The sequence below is a fragment of the Lates calcarifer genome, linkage group LG6 (assembly GCF_001640805.2).
Source record: "Lates calcarifer isolate ASB-BC8 linkage group LG6, TLL_Latcal_v3, whole genome shotgun sequence".
Taxonomy (NCBI): Eukaryota; Metazoa; Chordata; class Actinopteri; family Centropomidae; genus Lates; species Lates calcarifer.
Window position 1 is genome coordinate 21,021,705 of NC_066838.1, and position 14,098 is coordinate 21,035,802.

Below are 14,098 nucleotides of genomic sequence, written 5' to 3' on the forward strand. Positions count from 1 at the left end.
GCAAACTCCAGCTGCTTTTGGTTGGGATTGTGCTTAGTGGTGAGATATAGTATTGATTTTCTCTCCTCTGTGCCCTTGCCATCCCTGCGTAGATATGCACCAGTGCTCAGCATCCATTCACTGAGAAAGGGGAGAGAGGAGGGGGGGAGAGCAGAGGATAATGTTTATGTGACGATACTGACCCCATTCGTTCACATGGAAAAGGCGTGGAACGTGAGGCGGCTAGACAGCAGAGGGGAATTGAGTTTGTGAGGCTCAGATTGCAAGATGAACCTTGAATTTGATTTCTGTGTTATACAAGCATTTGTTATTATATATCTGGGCGTCTGAGGGTGTTTGTGTGTCTGCATTCTTGTATGGGTGTATTTCACGTGGGGTGTTGTGTAGATTTATGAGTCTGCAGGAATGCGTGAGTGTATTCACGTGTGTGTGTGTGTTAGTAAGCAATTTGGATCTGTTGATGTTTGCCTGTATTTTTTTTCCTTTCTTTTCTCTCCTTTTTTTGCCCTTGGTTTGAATCCCATAGGGGAGTCATGTTGAGTACTGCTCCAAAGCTTCAGATCCCTCCCTCCCTCACTCCTTTCCTCTAACAACACGGTAAAATCAAATACATGGTCAGTCATTATTTGAAACATTTTTTTGTGGAACCCCCCTGGCTGCACTACAGCAGTTTAAGTAATGTAAGACCCTCATTACACAAAATATTTCATACATAAATGATATAACTTAAAAATCTTATTAAGCATTGTATAAAAATATTAGCGTGACCTTTCTGTGAATTTTAAGCCCGGTGCTTATAAAATGTTTAAGCAATGAAAACTGAATTGAGCCTTCTAGACTGTCAGTGTTAATGATACCTTCAGGTGCACAGTACATCAAACATCACAGTACCACAGCATCTTGTCCTTGTCTGACAAGGTAAAAATTTCTTTTTCATATCTCATGGTATTGTTTAGTTTTAAAGCCTGGCATTAACAAATTAATGTTATGCAGCTTCTTCCAATAATTAATCAAAGTGAATCACAGTGGAAGAGTCTAGCCCATAAAAAGATGATAAAAATATATCTCCTATCACAATTTAGAGGGTGGCTGGCCAAACAGCTGAAGCCACTACTGTGTATGTGTGTGTGTGTGTGTAATCAGGCCGCGTTATCCAAGCCAAGCAGTCCTACCCTGGCAGTGCCGAGACTGGGGAGACCCCATCTCTTTCCAGATTCCAGCTTTGTTTGACTAAGTAGTGCCATGGTGTTGGTGTTGGAGAGGGCTGGAGTGGCAACAGCAGCAGCAGTGCAGCGTATGCGTGGGTTGCCTGAGCCAGTGGGGCTTGGCACAGAGAGGCAGCATATGTTCATGGCCAGCTTCCTTCCTCCTCTCCCATCTTTCTCTCTCTCCCTCTCTCTCGTCTGCTCTGTGTCTCTCCCTCTCTCTCCAGTTCACCCCTGATAACCCTCATTTTTTCTCTCCCCCACCCCCGTTTTATTTCCACTTCTTTTGGCTTTGAGCGTCCATGTATCACCAGTGGGAGACAGCGTAGTACAGAGATCAAAGTGCGTTCGGGATCCCAGTGTCCCCCAAGGACAGCCCACCGTGTCTCACTACTGTCGCATCCCGTCTTCTAACAGAAACACATGCATACAGTCCTCTTTGTCATTTTGTCACCTGGCATACGAACAGAGAGCTTTCGGTGCAGCAGCTAATATGTTGTAGCTGTGAGGGGGGGCTCTCGGCTTCATTTTTGATGCTATTCCAAAGGTTGGTCACCAGCACCTTGGCCTCTATCTGCCCTACATAAACACTGGCTGTTATCCAAGCATGTCAGAATCTGCCATTTTTGAATACTATTAACTAAATAGATAGATATGGACCATGGTCCCACTGCCCAGCAAAGGGTTAACTGTGTCCCAGATAGCCCCAACCAGCTGTTTCAGCCTTTCACACCTTCTCTCCTGCTGCCTGCTCTCCTCCCTGCCTCTTGGACCAGTAAATGAACACTCATTTGCAAGTTAGATAAATCCTTTGAATGTATTATTGATGCAAACAAATTAGCCTGTAGGCCCCAGACAATACCTAATGGAGCCTTGGCTTATGGGTGAGGTAGTTTCCAGCGAGGGCACTGTCGGTGTTCCAGGATTGATGCCTGCTCTTCTGCCCCGTAATTATTTCTCCTACAAATTATTCAGCTGTTCTGATGCAGTTTGGGGTTTAAAGCAGTGCTACTTATTGCTGCCTATATGATTCCAGGCCTCAACTGAGCCACATTCATTAGTTTATTAAAGAAAAAAAAGACATGGGCAATTAGATAACTGGGATAAAGCCACCGAAATGAGGGGATGTGTTATTATTCAAGTTTATGCATGCTGCTCATAATTCACTGGGGTTTATGTTGCTGTTGCTTTTTCAAGGATATTCTCTTATCTTGTTGTACACAGACACATGCGTACATTTAACAGCCTTGTATAAGCCTGTTCGCGTATTTACAGACTCAAACTGACTCCCTTTCACAAATATGCGTAGAAACACTGGCAGAATGTGTGTGGCAAACATGTGCAAAGGTGTGGACACTTGCACACATAAGCATGTACATACACACACACTCGCACACACAGAACGAGCAAGTGTGTGTAATTTATGCTAGCTGGCAATGGCGTGGCAGAAGCAGAGGTTGTAAAACCATGACAAGAAAAAGTGAGAGAGGAGATGAGAGAAAGAGAGGGCTACCATACTGTCCTCAGTGATTAGCACCCAGTATTGATCAGAAGAAGGAGGGGAAGGCGGGCTGAGAGAGGGAGGGAGAGAGGAGGGCCCCAGGGCTCGAGCCCCAACTCTCCGGTGGCCTCTGCGCTGTTCCCCCTTCTGCAAGCTGGCTAGGGCTGTCAGGAGACACATCAAAGGGGTCTTATCCTTCCATCCATCCCATATGCACACGCACAAATACACATATTAATGCATACACACGCATTCATCTGGCCTTTGAAAAATGCTCTATTTGATTACATCATTTCCCCTTTTATTCTGCTGTTAGACATCATAAATCAAAGCTGATATGTTATTGAGAGTGTGCTAAAGAGACCCACGGCTTGCTATTCTCCCACGAAATCCTGTTCTGATGGTTTGCACAGTGCTAGTGGCTAGTCGTTACCTGTGTCCATGTGTCACTTTTTTTAACATGTTTTCACCTAAAGACGTGATATAGTACCTTCCCCTGTCTCCTGACACTGACCTATCCAACTAATGCCTATAGGAAAACCTATAAATTTTAAATCTTGGCCAGCAAGTAGCCTGAATGTACCTGTTGTTCTTTGATGGCATCATTCGGCATGCCCTGCCTTTCAGACACATCACAGAATGCAGATAGTGTCAGTAGTCAAGGGCTGCAGGTCTCAAGCGTGGCAGCAATCAGGCAAGAGGACCAAACACAGAGACACACACACACACACAGCATCAGTTAGCGGGTGATGATGTTGTGTCCATATTCTCTGCCCAGTATTCAGTCAGTGTAGAGGAAGTACTCATTACTCTGCGTTCTCTCAGGCCCAGACCTGTGTTAATGCATTTTCTCCTCCTACTCTCTTTTTCTTCCCCCCCTGCTCCCTCTGCCTCCTTTTTCAGCTGACTCTGGGCTTTAGCAATCTTATTTGCCTTTCGATCCAGATCAATCTCCATCTTATCTACAGCTCCTGAATCATAAACATTTCATAGGCTCAACCTTGACACTGACAGACATGGGGTAGTGAGGGGTTTGGTGTAAAGTAGCCTGTGGAGGCTAGTCGATGCTGGACTTCACAGAGTCCAAAGAAGGCGTCGGGAATATCAAACTGTCAAACTCTGCCGCACACTACAAACCCCGTCATGCACAGCTGTCGCACTGTCTCAGCAAGAGACTCACACACAGGGTGGTGCTTGCCTTTTGGGCGTGCGCCTGTGTGCATGTGCAGCCACATGCACATATATATAAAGTATGTGTCTGGCTGGTTTTGCCTGTGTGTATGGTGTGTGATGTATTATTCATAAGAAGAAGCATTCATCTCAGTGAGACACCTTCAACAATTTGGAGACGTGGTGCGCTTAACGGCTTAATGTAGTTGCTGCAATTTGGCTCTCCTCTGGCTGATTAACACCGGCACTCCAGTCCTCACTGTGCATTGCCTCACAAAGGATTAGGTGTTAGGAGAAACATTGCTTCCAAGGGAGTTGATGAATATTTCCCCAAATTTACCTGACATTTTCTGATTTGAACATCTTTCCAAATACCCACTCCTATTCAATTTATGTCTCACTATTTAGTCACTATCAGAGAGAGCTCAAAAGAGGTGAACACTAAACATTTTCTAAGCAAAGCAAGAATGACCTTGGATTACTGTGTATAAAAACTGCTCCACTGTCTCTCTGTGTAAATGAAGGATACAGTCTATCCTTTTTCTCGTTTTCCTTTGTCTCTACTTCTCTCTTTCCGTCCCCACCTACATTTTTGCAAAACAGCAGGTCAAACTTTTACTGTGTGTGTATGTGAGTGCTGCCAACAGTGGAGCAGTCAGCAAAGTGCCACCTCAGCACCTGTGCTTTAATGATTAATACCATATTGATGGTCTCAATTAATTTCCTATTACACCACCAGAAGGCTGCGGTCGCTCTGTCTCTGTCATGGCCCTGCGCTTGTTTTGGGAAGCCTCTTTGTGGCAGCTGCTGGATGGAGATAGTATGCCTCTCACTACCTCACACACACAGTTTTACAGACAGATGTACCAAACATGCACACACACACTAGTATCTTATGGAAACACACACTCACACTATTACACGCTGTTTTGCTCCTCACATTTCACACACTTGCACACAGATAAACAAATAAAATGTAACTCTGTCTTTTTGTTGAATCATTTTTTTTAAAGGGGACTTGCCATGTTTTAGTTCTAATGTTCAGCAATGATCAAAACACTCCTTACAGCCCCAGAGATTCAGCTACGTCTCTTTGTACAGTGCTCTGCAGCAATTTTACAAACCACTACTCTTACCTGATTGTGTGACTTTGGTATAGCAGAGTCCCTTGTGTTTTGCATTTGAACCTGGTGTGATGCGCAGCGCTGCGTTTTAGGCCATTTTCTGAAGCCTATGCTTTGGTTCTTGCATAATCCCCTCCCCTGCAGCGCTGCTACATATTTGTAACAGTGTGTAAGATACTGATTTATTCCCATGATGATCTCTCTCTGAGCTGTGATTTGACAGCACATTCTCCATGACCTTAACTGTCTGTGGACTTGCTCAACTCGCAGCCAACACTGCCCCTGTAGAGAGGCTGGGGAAATGCTTGTATTTGTTGATCAGATTGGCAGACTTCTGATGGCGCCTTTTCTCTTTCTCTCTTCATTACCTTTTCATATCCCATTCACGACTTCTTATCTCTGACCACTCCGTACTTCACCCCATAAACCCCTCTATCTCTCTCTAATACGCACTGTTTATCTGAACCTCATTCTTTCGTTCGGTCTCACACACAACCGCACACTCACACACTGTCTTTATTTTTCATTTTTCATGTGGACCCAATACACACCATAGGTTGCTAGGAAACCATTTGAGCGTTTTTTTCCCAGGGGCAGCCGTTTGATTACCCATTTGTATGGTGTGTGTGTGTGTGTGTGTGTGTGTGTGTGTGTGTGTGTGTGTGTGTGTGTGTGTGTGTAGAGGCTAGCGTGTATGTCTCCAGAGAGAGGTCTTGCCAAGCTTAGCTCTGGGGCTGCTCCAGTATCCAGCCCAGTAATAATAATGAGCCCCTCACCATGTTTGACAGAGCATACAGGCTCAGCAGTCCTGTGGCCATTTCTGTTGTCATTGTGTCTAAGTCTCTTGATGTGTGTGTGGTATGAATATCTACATATATGTGCATTTGTGCTCTTAGAGTTTATGCTTGACTGGGTTTGTTTCCTGTTACAACCTCAACAGCTGTTGTTGATGCTGACAACCGGTGTTATCTATTGTTGTTCAGTGGGCCATTGCAGAGGCAGATAGTGGGTCAGGTTGGACTGTCTTGCTGCTGGACACACATCAGTCCTCCCAGTGACTCCCTGTTTAGAAATGCACCAGCACATCTCTCTCCCCTGGCTGCTCCTGTGAAGTCCTGATTCGCTCACAGACACGGGCAGAGGCACATAAATAGCCCGCCTTGTCGACTGGCACGGGGAGAAAGACAACACACACAAACAAATCAGACTCAACACTGATATGAAAGGGAGTGAGGGCAGGAGAGAGGGAGTAGAGAGAGATGGCATTAGCTGTGTTTTCCTCCTCCAAATGAATTGCACTATGTCCTAAGAGGAAGAGATGAAAATGAGAGAGTGAGCAAGTGGAAAAGACTCAGAGAAAGCCAGAGGTTGAGAGGTATTGTGAGGCGGAAACAAAAGAAAAGAACCATGAAGAGAGAGCACACAGTTAAATCCCCCCTGTATCTGAGAGGGCTCAGTAACTTCCTTTCCCTCCCTTTATTCCAGTGTGACACTGTGTCACCTAGATGGCCACTGAATATTAGGATCAGTGCCATAGGCTCAACCAAGGCCATTATGGCAGCCGGATGGGCTCCTGATGGCCCTTTCTCAGCTTGCCCCTGGGCAGTGTGGCCTCTCACATGGGACCACCACAACTAATGGAGAGGGTAGTGTGCTCTGTAAGGGCCTTAGGAAGAATAAGTAGGCTGTAAACTGTGAGTTGAGTTGTGGCAGCTAAAGGGGCTTCAATGCCTCACTGCCCAGCTTACCGCCTGACTTACTGCCTGCCTGCTTGGCATCCAGAATGCTCCTCCATATTCAGGCTCTGAATGCTGGCCTTTTGCACTTTTATTGTAATGCATGCAGACGCTTGGCACAGCAACAAACACACTCCACCTTTTACTGTGGTGCACTGCACAAATAAAATATTTCAAAGCAGGGAGGAGCCACACACAAAAATAGAGGAGCACTCTCTTGCATACTCACCCACAAACATGTAGAAATGTGGAATGCACTCACATATCTGCACAATTACACACACAAGTGCACTAATACATGCACACACATGCACACACACACACACACACACACGCAGACTTGCATTCCCCCACCCAGAGTGAAGCAGTTCTGCCCCTCTAAGCTGAGTTATTTAAAGCCCCGCTCTCAACTCCATCGGAGTGATTATGTGCTACTGAATTAAACATCACAGGCCTCAGCCCCTGGCTTCCTCTGAAACACGCTCAAACATGCTGGCCTCTTCCTGTTCCTCAAAAGTTCCAAGTTCTGCTTTTCATATCTCCCAGCCAGTACATTACGTAGTGGAGGTAAAGAGGTGCAGTATGAATTTTCCTTAAATCAGAATGTCCTGCTGTGCCACCTGCTCTGCTGTCCCTCTTACAGACGCTGGACAGAGGCAATCAAGGCAATTCACATTAAGAAACTCTCTGTAAACTGCCTCTTACCCCTGTATTGGTACCCACCCCGGGCATTGTTTTAGCTTGGCACTCAGGCAGTGCCATAGTTGGTGGAGAGCTGGGTGCAGTAGAGGGTGAACTGTAGCAGTTAAGTTGAGCGTTGACTCCAGACACCCCAATTAGGATGTCTGGATTCTAAACTGGGAACATTTAAACAAAGAGTTTGTCATAGAGGACCTGGAGAGAGGGGGGTGGGGGGCAGGTTCAGATAGGGGATTGCACTGCTACCTAGACAGGAGCTTCAGGCTGTTTGCTGCCTTTTTGGGAGGGTTTGACGTGGAGTTTTGTTTACCTCAGTGTGTGTGTGTGTGTGTGTGTGTGTGTGTGTGTGTGTGTGTGCGCGTGTGTGTGTGTGTGCGTTAATGTGCTGCATGCGCATTTGTGTCTCTGCCTCTGTGTGTCTGCACGAGGCAAGGCACCAGCCAGCCACCCCCACATTCTAAAACACACCCGTTGGCAGTGAGCGATAAAGGTTCCAAACAAAAGGAAGAAGTCTTGTGCCTTGTGGAGGTGAACTTACGGCACCACAGAGGCAGCTGACCTTGAAATGAGCAGTGGTGTTTGGGGACAGGCGGGGGAGGGCGGTGTTTAAGAGTGAAACCTCAGTGCCAGAGGCCAGGAGGCTGCCTAATGACTGGCACCCCATGCCATCCATCACCATGCCACTGCCAGGGCAACTGCCCCCGCACAGCTGAGAGAGCGGGGCCTTGTACCCATTCAGCAGACCACAGCACACGACATGAAACACATACGTACACAGTTGGTCCATATGCACATGAAACTGCACAAACATATGCAGAAATGCCCCCAAAAATTCTCATATGCATTGCACGCACAAACAGCATGAATATGCAGTCACAATAGCAGATGCACTCAGACTCAGACTCACAGCTCATTGCACTCATTCTGCATGCATACTGATGTACGTACGCCAACCAACATACAGAAATCTGCCTCTAGACACTCATTCGCACCCTATTTATAATTTAATGTTGGTAGACACAAATATATAAAGGCACAGATACATCCACAAACACAAATATACCAACACATGCACCTCCCCTCTGTATTTATGCCTTGATGCTGAATGTTTGTGACAAAACAATTGACTGCTCCTGCTTTCATGATATTTTGTATTGAAATGGATATCCCTGTAGCGTGTTAGTTCAATTCTCCCATGAAGAACTGTCTCATTCCTTTCCTCCTTTGCTTATTTTCCCCATTCCTTCCTCAGAGTAAAAGTGGAAAAGAGGGAGGGGGCTTTTCCCATACCTGAGCCCCTGTCTGCTCTGCTCTTTCCTTCAATATGACAGGCTTTGAAGCCCCCATTCCACGGTGGGGGTTATTTTATCAGAGAGAAACAAGGTTTCCCCCTGCACTTCCCCGGCTCATCCACGTTCCATGAAGCATCCCCTCTCAATTAAGATCCTTTCATGTTAATGGTGTTCTTATCGCTCCTGCGCACGGGTTGTGAAAGCGAGGCCTACTATGGTAGAATACAACCATGGAGCAGAGCTGCCTGCCTGACAATATAAGGGCTGTTACTCTCATTCTTCTTTCTGTCTCAGTCTCTCTGTCTTTCCACATATCTCTATCTCCAAACTCGTTCCCTAACTCTCTCTGTCTCTTAATGAGTCGATGGTGGGCTGTTGGAGTAGTGGCTACATGGAGGTGTTCCAAGAGAATGGCAGATTTGTGGCAGGGTCACGGGGACTTAACAAGACAGAGGACACATTACTTGACCACTTATATCGCAGCTGCAGCCCTACATACACATACGCTGCCTCACATTCAGCACAAAAGAGAAGGTCATTGTAGCTGTCTCCACCGACATCTAACTCCGTCTGTGTCTTCAGCTCCATTAGCGAATCTCGCTCTCTTTCTCTCCCTCCTTGTCTTTTGGAGTAGAACAGGGTGTATGACTTCAGGACGAGGTAGGCAGTCACTGAGAGATCGCAGGAGCACTGGCTGCCTCTAAGTGCGTGGGTGCCAGAGAAACCTGTTGCCTGGCTACAACAGCACCTTTATCCTCCGGTTGCGATGGCGATGTCTTGGATATCACATATGCATGTGTGTGCAAATGTGTGTGTGAGTTTTCGGCACACCAACTTTTTCATGTGTGTCTCGTGCACTGTGTATTAGACTATGAACATGTGTGTATGTGTGTGTGTGACAGTGTGTGTTCTTTTTTTATGTGTATGCGTATCTTTGTGTACTGATGTATTTGTGTGTGCGTTTGTGAGTGAGTGGTGAAAGGAGGGGCAGGAAGGCGCTCCACCACCCACTCAGCAGGCCTTCCGCCCCCATGGCTGACTCCCCAAGACTCTGCTAGTAATTAGCTCAACATCTATCCATCTGTTCTAGGGAGGCGCAGTAAACATTAACACAACACAGCAACATCAAAATGCTGGCTGGAGACACGCTACATTTTACACATACACGATTCGTTCATGCCTTAAGAGGCCTTAGCATGTGAATCGCTGGCAAGCATTCTTTCAGATACAGCCAACATGCTGACATTAATTGTATTTATAGTCTCCAGCTCGCATACACATATGCTATCATATGAACACATATACATAGAGATAAAGACAGCTTCCCATCCTCATCCACATGCACACCACAGGCTCCTGCAACTGTATCCCAGTCTTCCCATCCACTGCGGAAGTGAGGCTGGAAAGCTGCCCTGAGACTCGCATGGGAAACAAGTGAAAAAGCAACCAAAAGAGTACATTACACAATTAATCAATAAGTTAATGAGATCTCATTTTCTCCAGAAAATAGTATCCAGGCAAAAAGTTCCCCCTCAGCCTTTTTCACCTACTCCTGCAGAACCAACCCCTGATATTACACTGTGGAAAAAGAAAGCAGCCAGCAGGAAATTAAATTAAATTACCATCCTGATAGATTTATGTGACGCTTTACATTTTCATTGTGTTGTTTTCCTCTCAGAGTGGAGGTGGGACTTTAGTTGGGGTAGAACTGTTAAACGTCTTCTAAAGTAAGACGAGAAGAAGAAGAAGAAGAGGCAAAACAAGACTTGAGAAAGGGAGCAAAGGTTCCAGATATGGTACGCTTCTGTCTCGCTCCTTGGTTTACAACAGATAGCAGATTCCAAATAGTACAGCACAGTGACACAGATTACTTGTGTTTGGATGAGCTGCAAGGCTGCCACATGGTCTGTTTCTTTGTGTTTAGTGCATATGTGTGTTCATATTTCTGTAGCTATGAGCAGAAAGGTAGCTAACCCTTGTGTGTCCTTTGTGTATATAGGTGTTACAGTGTGTTAATGAATTTGTCCTTGTGTGTATGTGTCTGTGTACGTCTGTACGTGTGCGTTTGCACACACGCGCTGTGTGTCTATCTATATTCACTCCCGATTGTGCTCATACATCCACATACATTTATGTACGCTCGTAATTGAACGAAGCCGTCTACATTCTGCACTCTCATTCCAAGTAAAGATTGAGGGCATCTCTTAGCTATTGACACAGCTGGTGGTGCCATCTGGGTGCATCACACACCGCCCTGTGCCATCTCCATCCAAACAGTGCAGCAGTCATTGCCTAGTGTCCATACCAATGACAGGGGACAAGGAAAACAGTGAGATAACACCCTGCAATGTCCAGCTCCTGGTAGAAATGGTGTAGGCAGGTCGGCTGTCCCCCTGAGACTGCTTTACATGCGCCTTGTTCCTGCTCCACTGCTGGAGCTGTGACTGCCCAGACACATCATAGATGGTTGGTAGTTGTTGGGACGTGTTTTTTCCCAGAAGTAATTGTTTATGTGGATCCGTTTGCCCCCAGCCGCACCCCTGTCTGATGAAAGGGGAGAAGGAGAGAGGGAGAAGGGGGGAGGTTCTCCCAGATTAATGGTACACACTGAGAGGGAGCACAGACCTACAGTAGCAGCGCCTTGATTTATTTGCCACTTAGTACTGATGAAGCTTCAAACTGCAGTCACACACACATGTTGTCACTGCATTTTTCTCTATCAAGGTCTTTGTTGGTTTGTCGATTCTTGCATCTTGTTTAGCTGTGAGCCCTAGCATGTGTATAAGTGTGGTTTTGTGTGCACGCTTTTACCTTATTCATACATCTGATTATAACTTTTCTTCCATATTATGCCATATAGCTGCCTACTGGCCTGTTATAATCAGTGCAGCTTTTATTTGTATCCTATGTTTAACTGTGGGGATATTGTATTAGTGTCTTAACTTTGTGTGGGCTTAGTGGCAGTAGGATGTTTAATAAATTGGAAGTGATAAGGACTGAAACAGGTACATTTCTTATGTACGTTTTTTTTTTTCCATGCTCACAAATCAAGGCTTTTCATGATTACAGAAGCAAATTGATGTTATTCACACTAGTACAACATTCCTTTAAATGCTACCTATTATCCATAAGCTGTCAATTTAGGGAATTTGTAGAGGTAACTCAGTAACAATTTGCAGGCGGCAAATTGTTGAGTTTTGACTTGGTAAATACAGGCAGAGTTAATTGAGGGCATCAGCTCACCATGTGGGAGGACTTGACAAAATGCCATAAGTGTGTTACATGAGCACACATTGTAATTATCACACATATGCACACACACACACACACGTAAATGAACAGGCACATACACACACACACTCTAGTATATACACACACATTTGGAGATATAGAGATACAGATAGTCACATAATGAGTGAGATTATTGCAGATTTCTGATCCTAGATTTGTTCTGCTCCATGGTTGTGTTTTGAGTTGTGCATTTTCCTCTTCTGTCCTTGAGCTCTGTTGTCTATGTGAGGGTTTCCACGCAGTGTTTATACTTCAGCAACATTTTACTTCTCACCAACCAGCTGGCATGTTCCACATAAAAGCCCTCACAGCTGAGCCACAGTATCGAAGTGTCACTACCACTCTTTACTATTGTATATTCAAGAAACCATGCTCCCTATCTGAGACTATCTACAGTATTATGCTGTCTCTTCTAACTCCCCAACCTTCCCTCTCCGTTTTCCCCACAGAACCCTGATATCGTGCTCGTCCACTATTTGAATGTTCCAGCCATTGAGGATTGTGGGAAACCATGCGGTCCAATCTTGTGTTCCATCAATACCGACAAGAAGGAATGGGCCAAGTGGACCAAGGAGGAGCTGATCGGCCAGCTCAAGCCCATGTGTGAGTATATGAGTAATCCCATTCAGAAATATGCATTCTTCTATTGTTATCACCCTAGTCTCAAGGTTTATTTATAGCCTTTAATATAAGCAGTTGCTGTCTCCTTTTAGAGGCTTTAATAGTTTAAAAGTCTACATGCATAAAAAGACTAAACATAGTGGCTGTTGTTTTTGTCTGAGAATTTAATGTCTGGTCCTATTAGCTGATAGCTGGTACACTAAGTGCCCTCAGCACCCAAGTCAGAGCACATCTTTGGCCAGTGTTCGTACACTGTTATGTGAGTCCGTGCTCCTCCTGGAGCCATCTGCTAGTTGCGGGTCAAAGTTCAGCTCTTCCCCTAGACCACTGGCACCACTCTGGCCAGGCTGAGAGTGCACCTCCTCTCTGGCCTAAGAAGGAAGTCAGGGCAGAGGAGGGCAGCAAGCTGGTTATTGATTCATGTTAGTGCGTGGGAGCAAGAATGTTTGACTCACCAGAAATCCCCCATCCACCCTCTTTGTCTCTCAATGGATTGATCCCTGTTGGTATCAGCTTTACTAATGCTCTGTGAGATGCACTATGTGTTCTTTTATGAGTCTCTAGACCTGGCCAAAGATTGAGGCAATGTTTTGGAAAAAGTCAGAGTTTGTCTGATGATGATAATAGCCAAATGGGGCTTGTGGGGCATTGAAAATCTTTCAGAGAGCTGTTAAGATACCTTTAACAACCAGGCTGTGATTCGGGTGTGTCTGGCAGGGGCCAGCAGGGCTGTGACTGATATTCTAGCAGCCAATTATTGGTGATGTGGCCAGGTAAAGAGGAACGTGTCAGCAGCTTTACAAGCACACACGCATGCTGACTGCATACTGACAAGGAAACCATCATCCCTGAGGTCTTGGCCATTTTGTTATCCTCCTCACTGCTTTACTTACTATCAGTTTTAGGACATATTTTAACATAAAGCTTTACCTCAGGACAGTAACTGAGCAACGGCCTACTGTATTCATTACATCTGTGGCTTAATGTAAAAACCAAGCACAATTTGCAGTAATGCGTAAAGTCATTAACTTTGGGAGTTGCTGGGACAAAGAGGGTGAGTGTGAGATGCCTTCTAGCTGCCAGGCTACATGAGGGGGCTACATAAAGAGAAAAAAATCCTCTCCTGCTTTCTGTCTTTGCTTTCTATCTTTCTTCTCCTCTCCATCCCCGTCTCTTGCCTCTTGGAATAGCCAGCATGTCAACACAAGGTCAGTGATGGAGCAACATTGCCATCTAGTGGTCCTGTGAGGTAGCAACCCTCATCCCAATCTATGGAGCAAAGACGAGCGATGAAGTCATACTGTATTATCCATGCATTATTTAATGTTAAATTATATATTAGCTCTTAACATACTGTATTTTTTTTTCTCAGACTGACCCATTTCTTAGAAAACGCAACTTGCATCTATTAGAAGATATGTTTTTTGCCCTGCACAGAAATGTTGTATGTGAGCAGTAC

The 14,098-nt window shown here is 45.4% G+C and overlaps 1 protein-coding gene across 8 annotated transcripts in view; it reads left to right on the forward strand.

The window, feature by feature from the left end:
* The window catches only part of camta1a (calmodulin binding transcription activator 1a), a 274,478-nt gene that overhangs the window by 224,357 nt on the left and 36,023 nt on the right, over positions 1-14,098 (forward strand). For all 8 annotated transcript variants that reach the window (XM_051071351.1, XM_018674475.1, XM_018674476.1 and 5 more), the window contains one exon: positions 12,468-12,621. In XM_051071351.1, the coding sequence (XP_050927308.1) occupies positions 12,468-12,621 (154 nt within the window). The remainder of the gene's footprint in view (positions 1-12,467; positions 12,622-14,098) is intronic.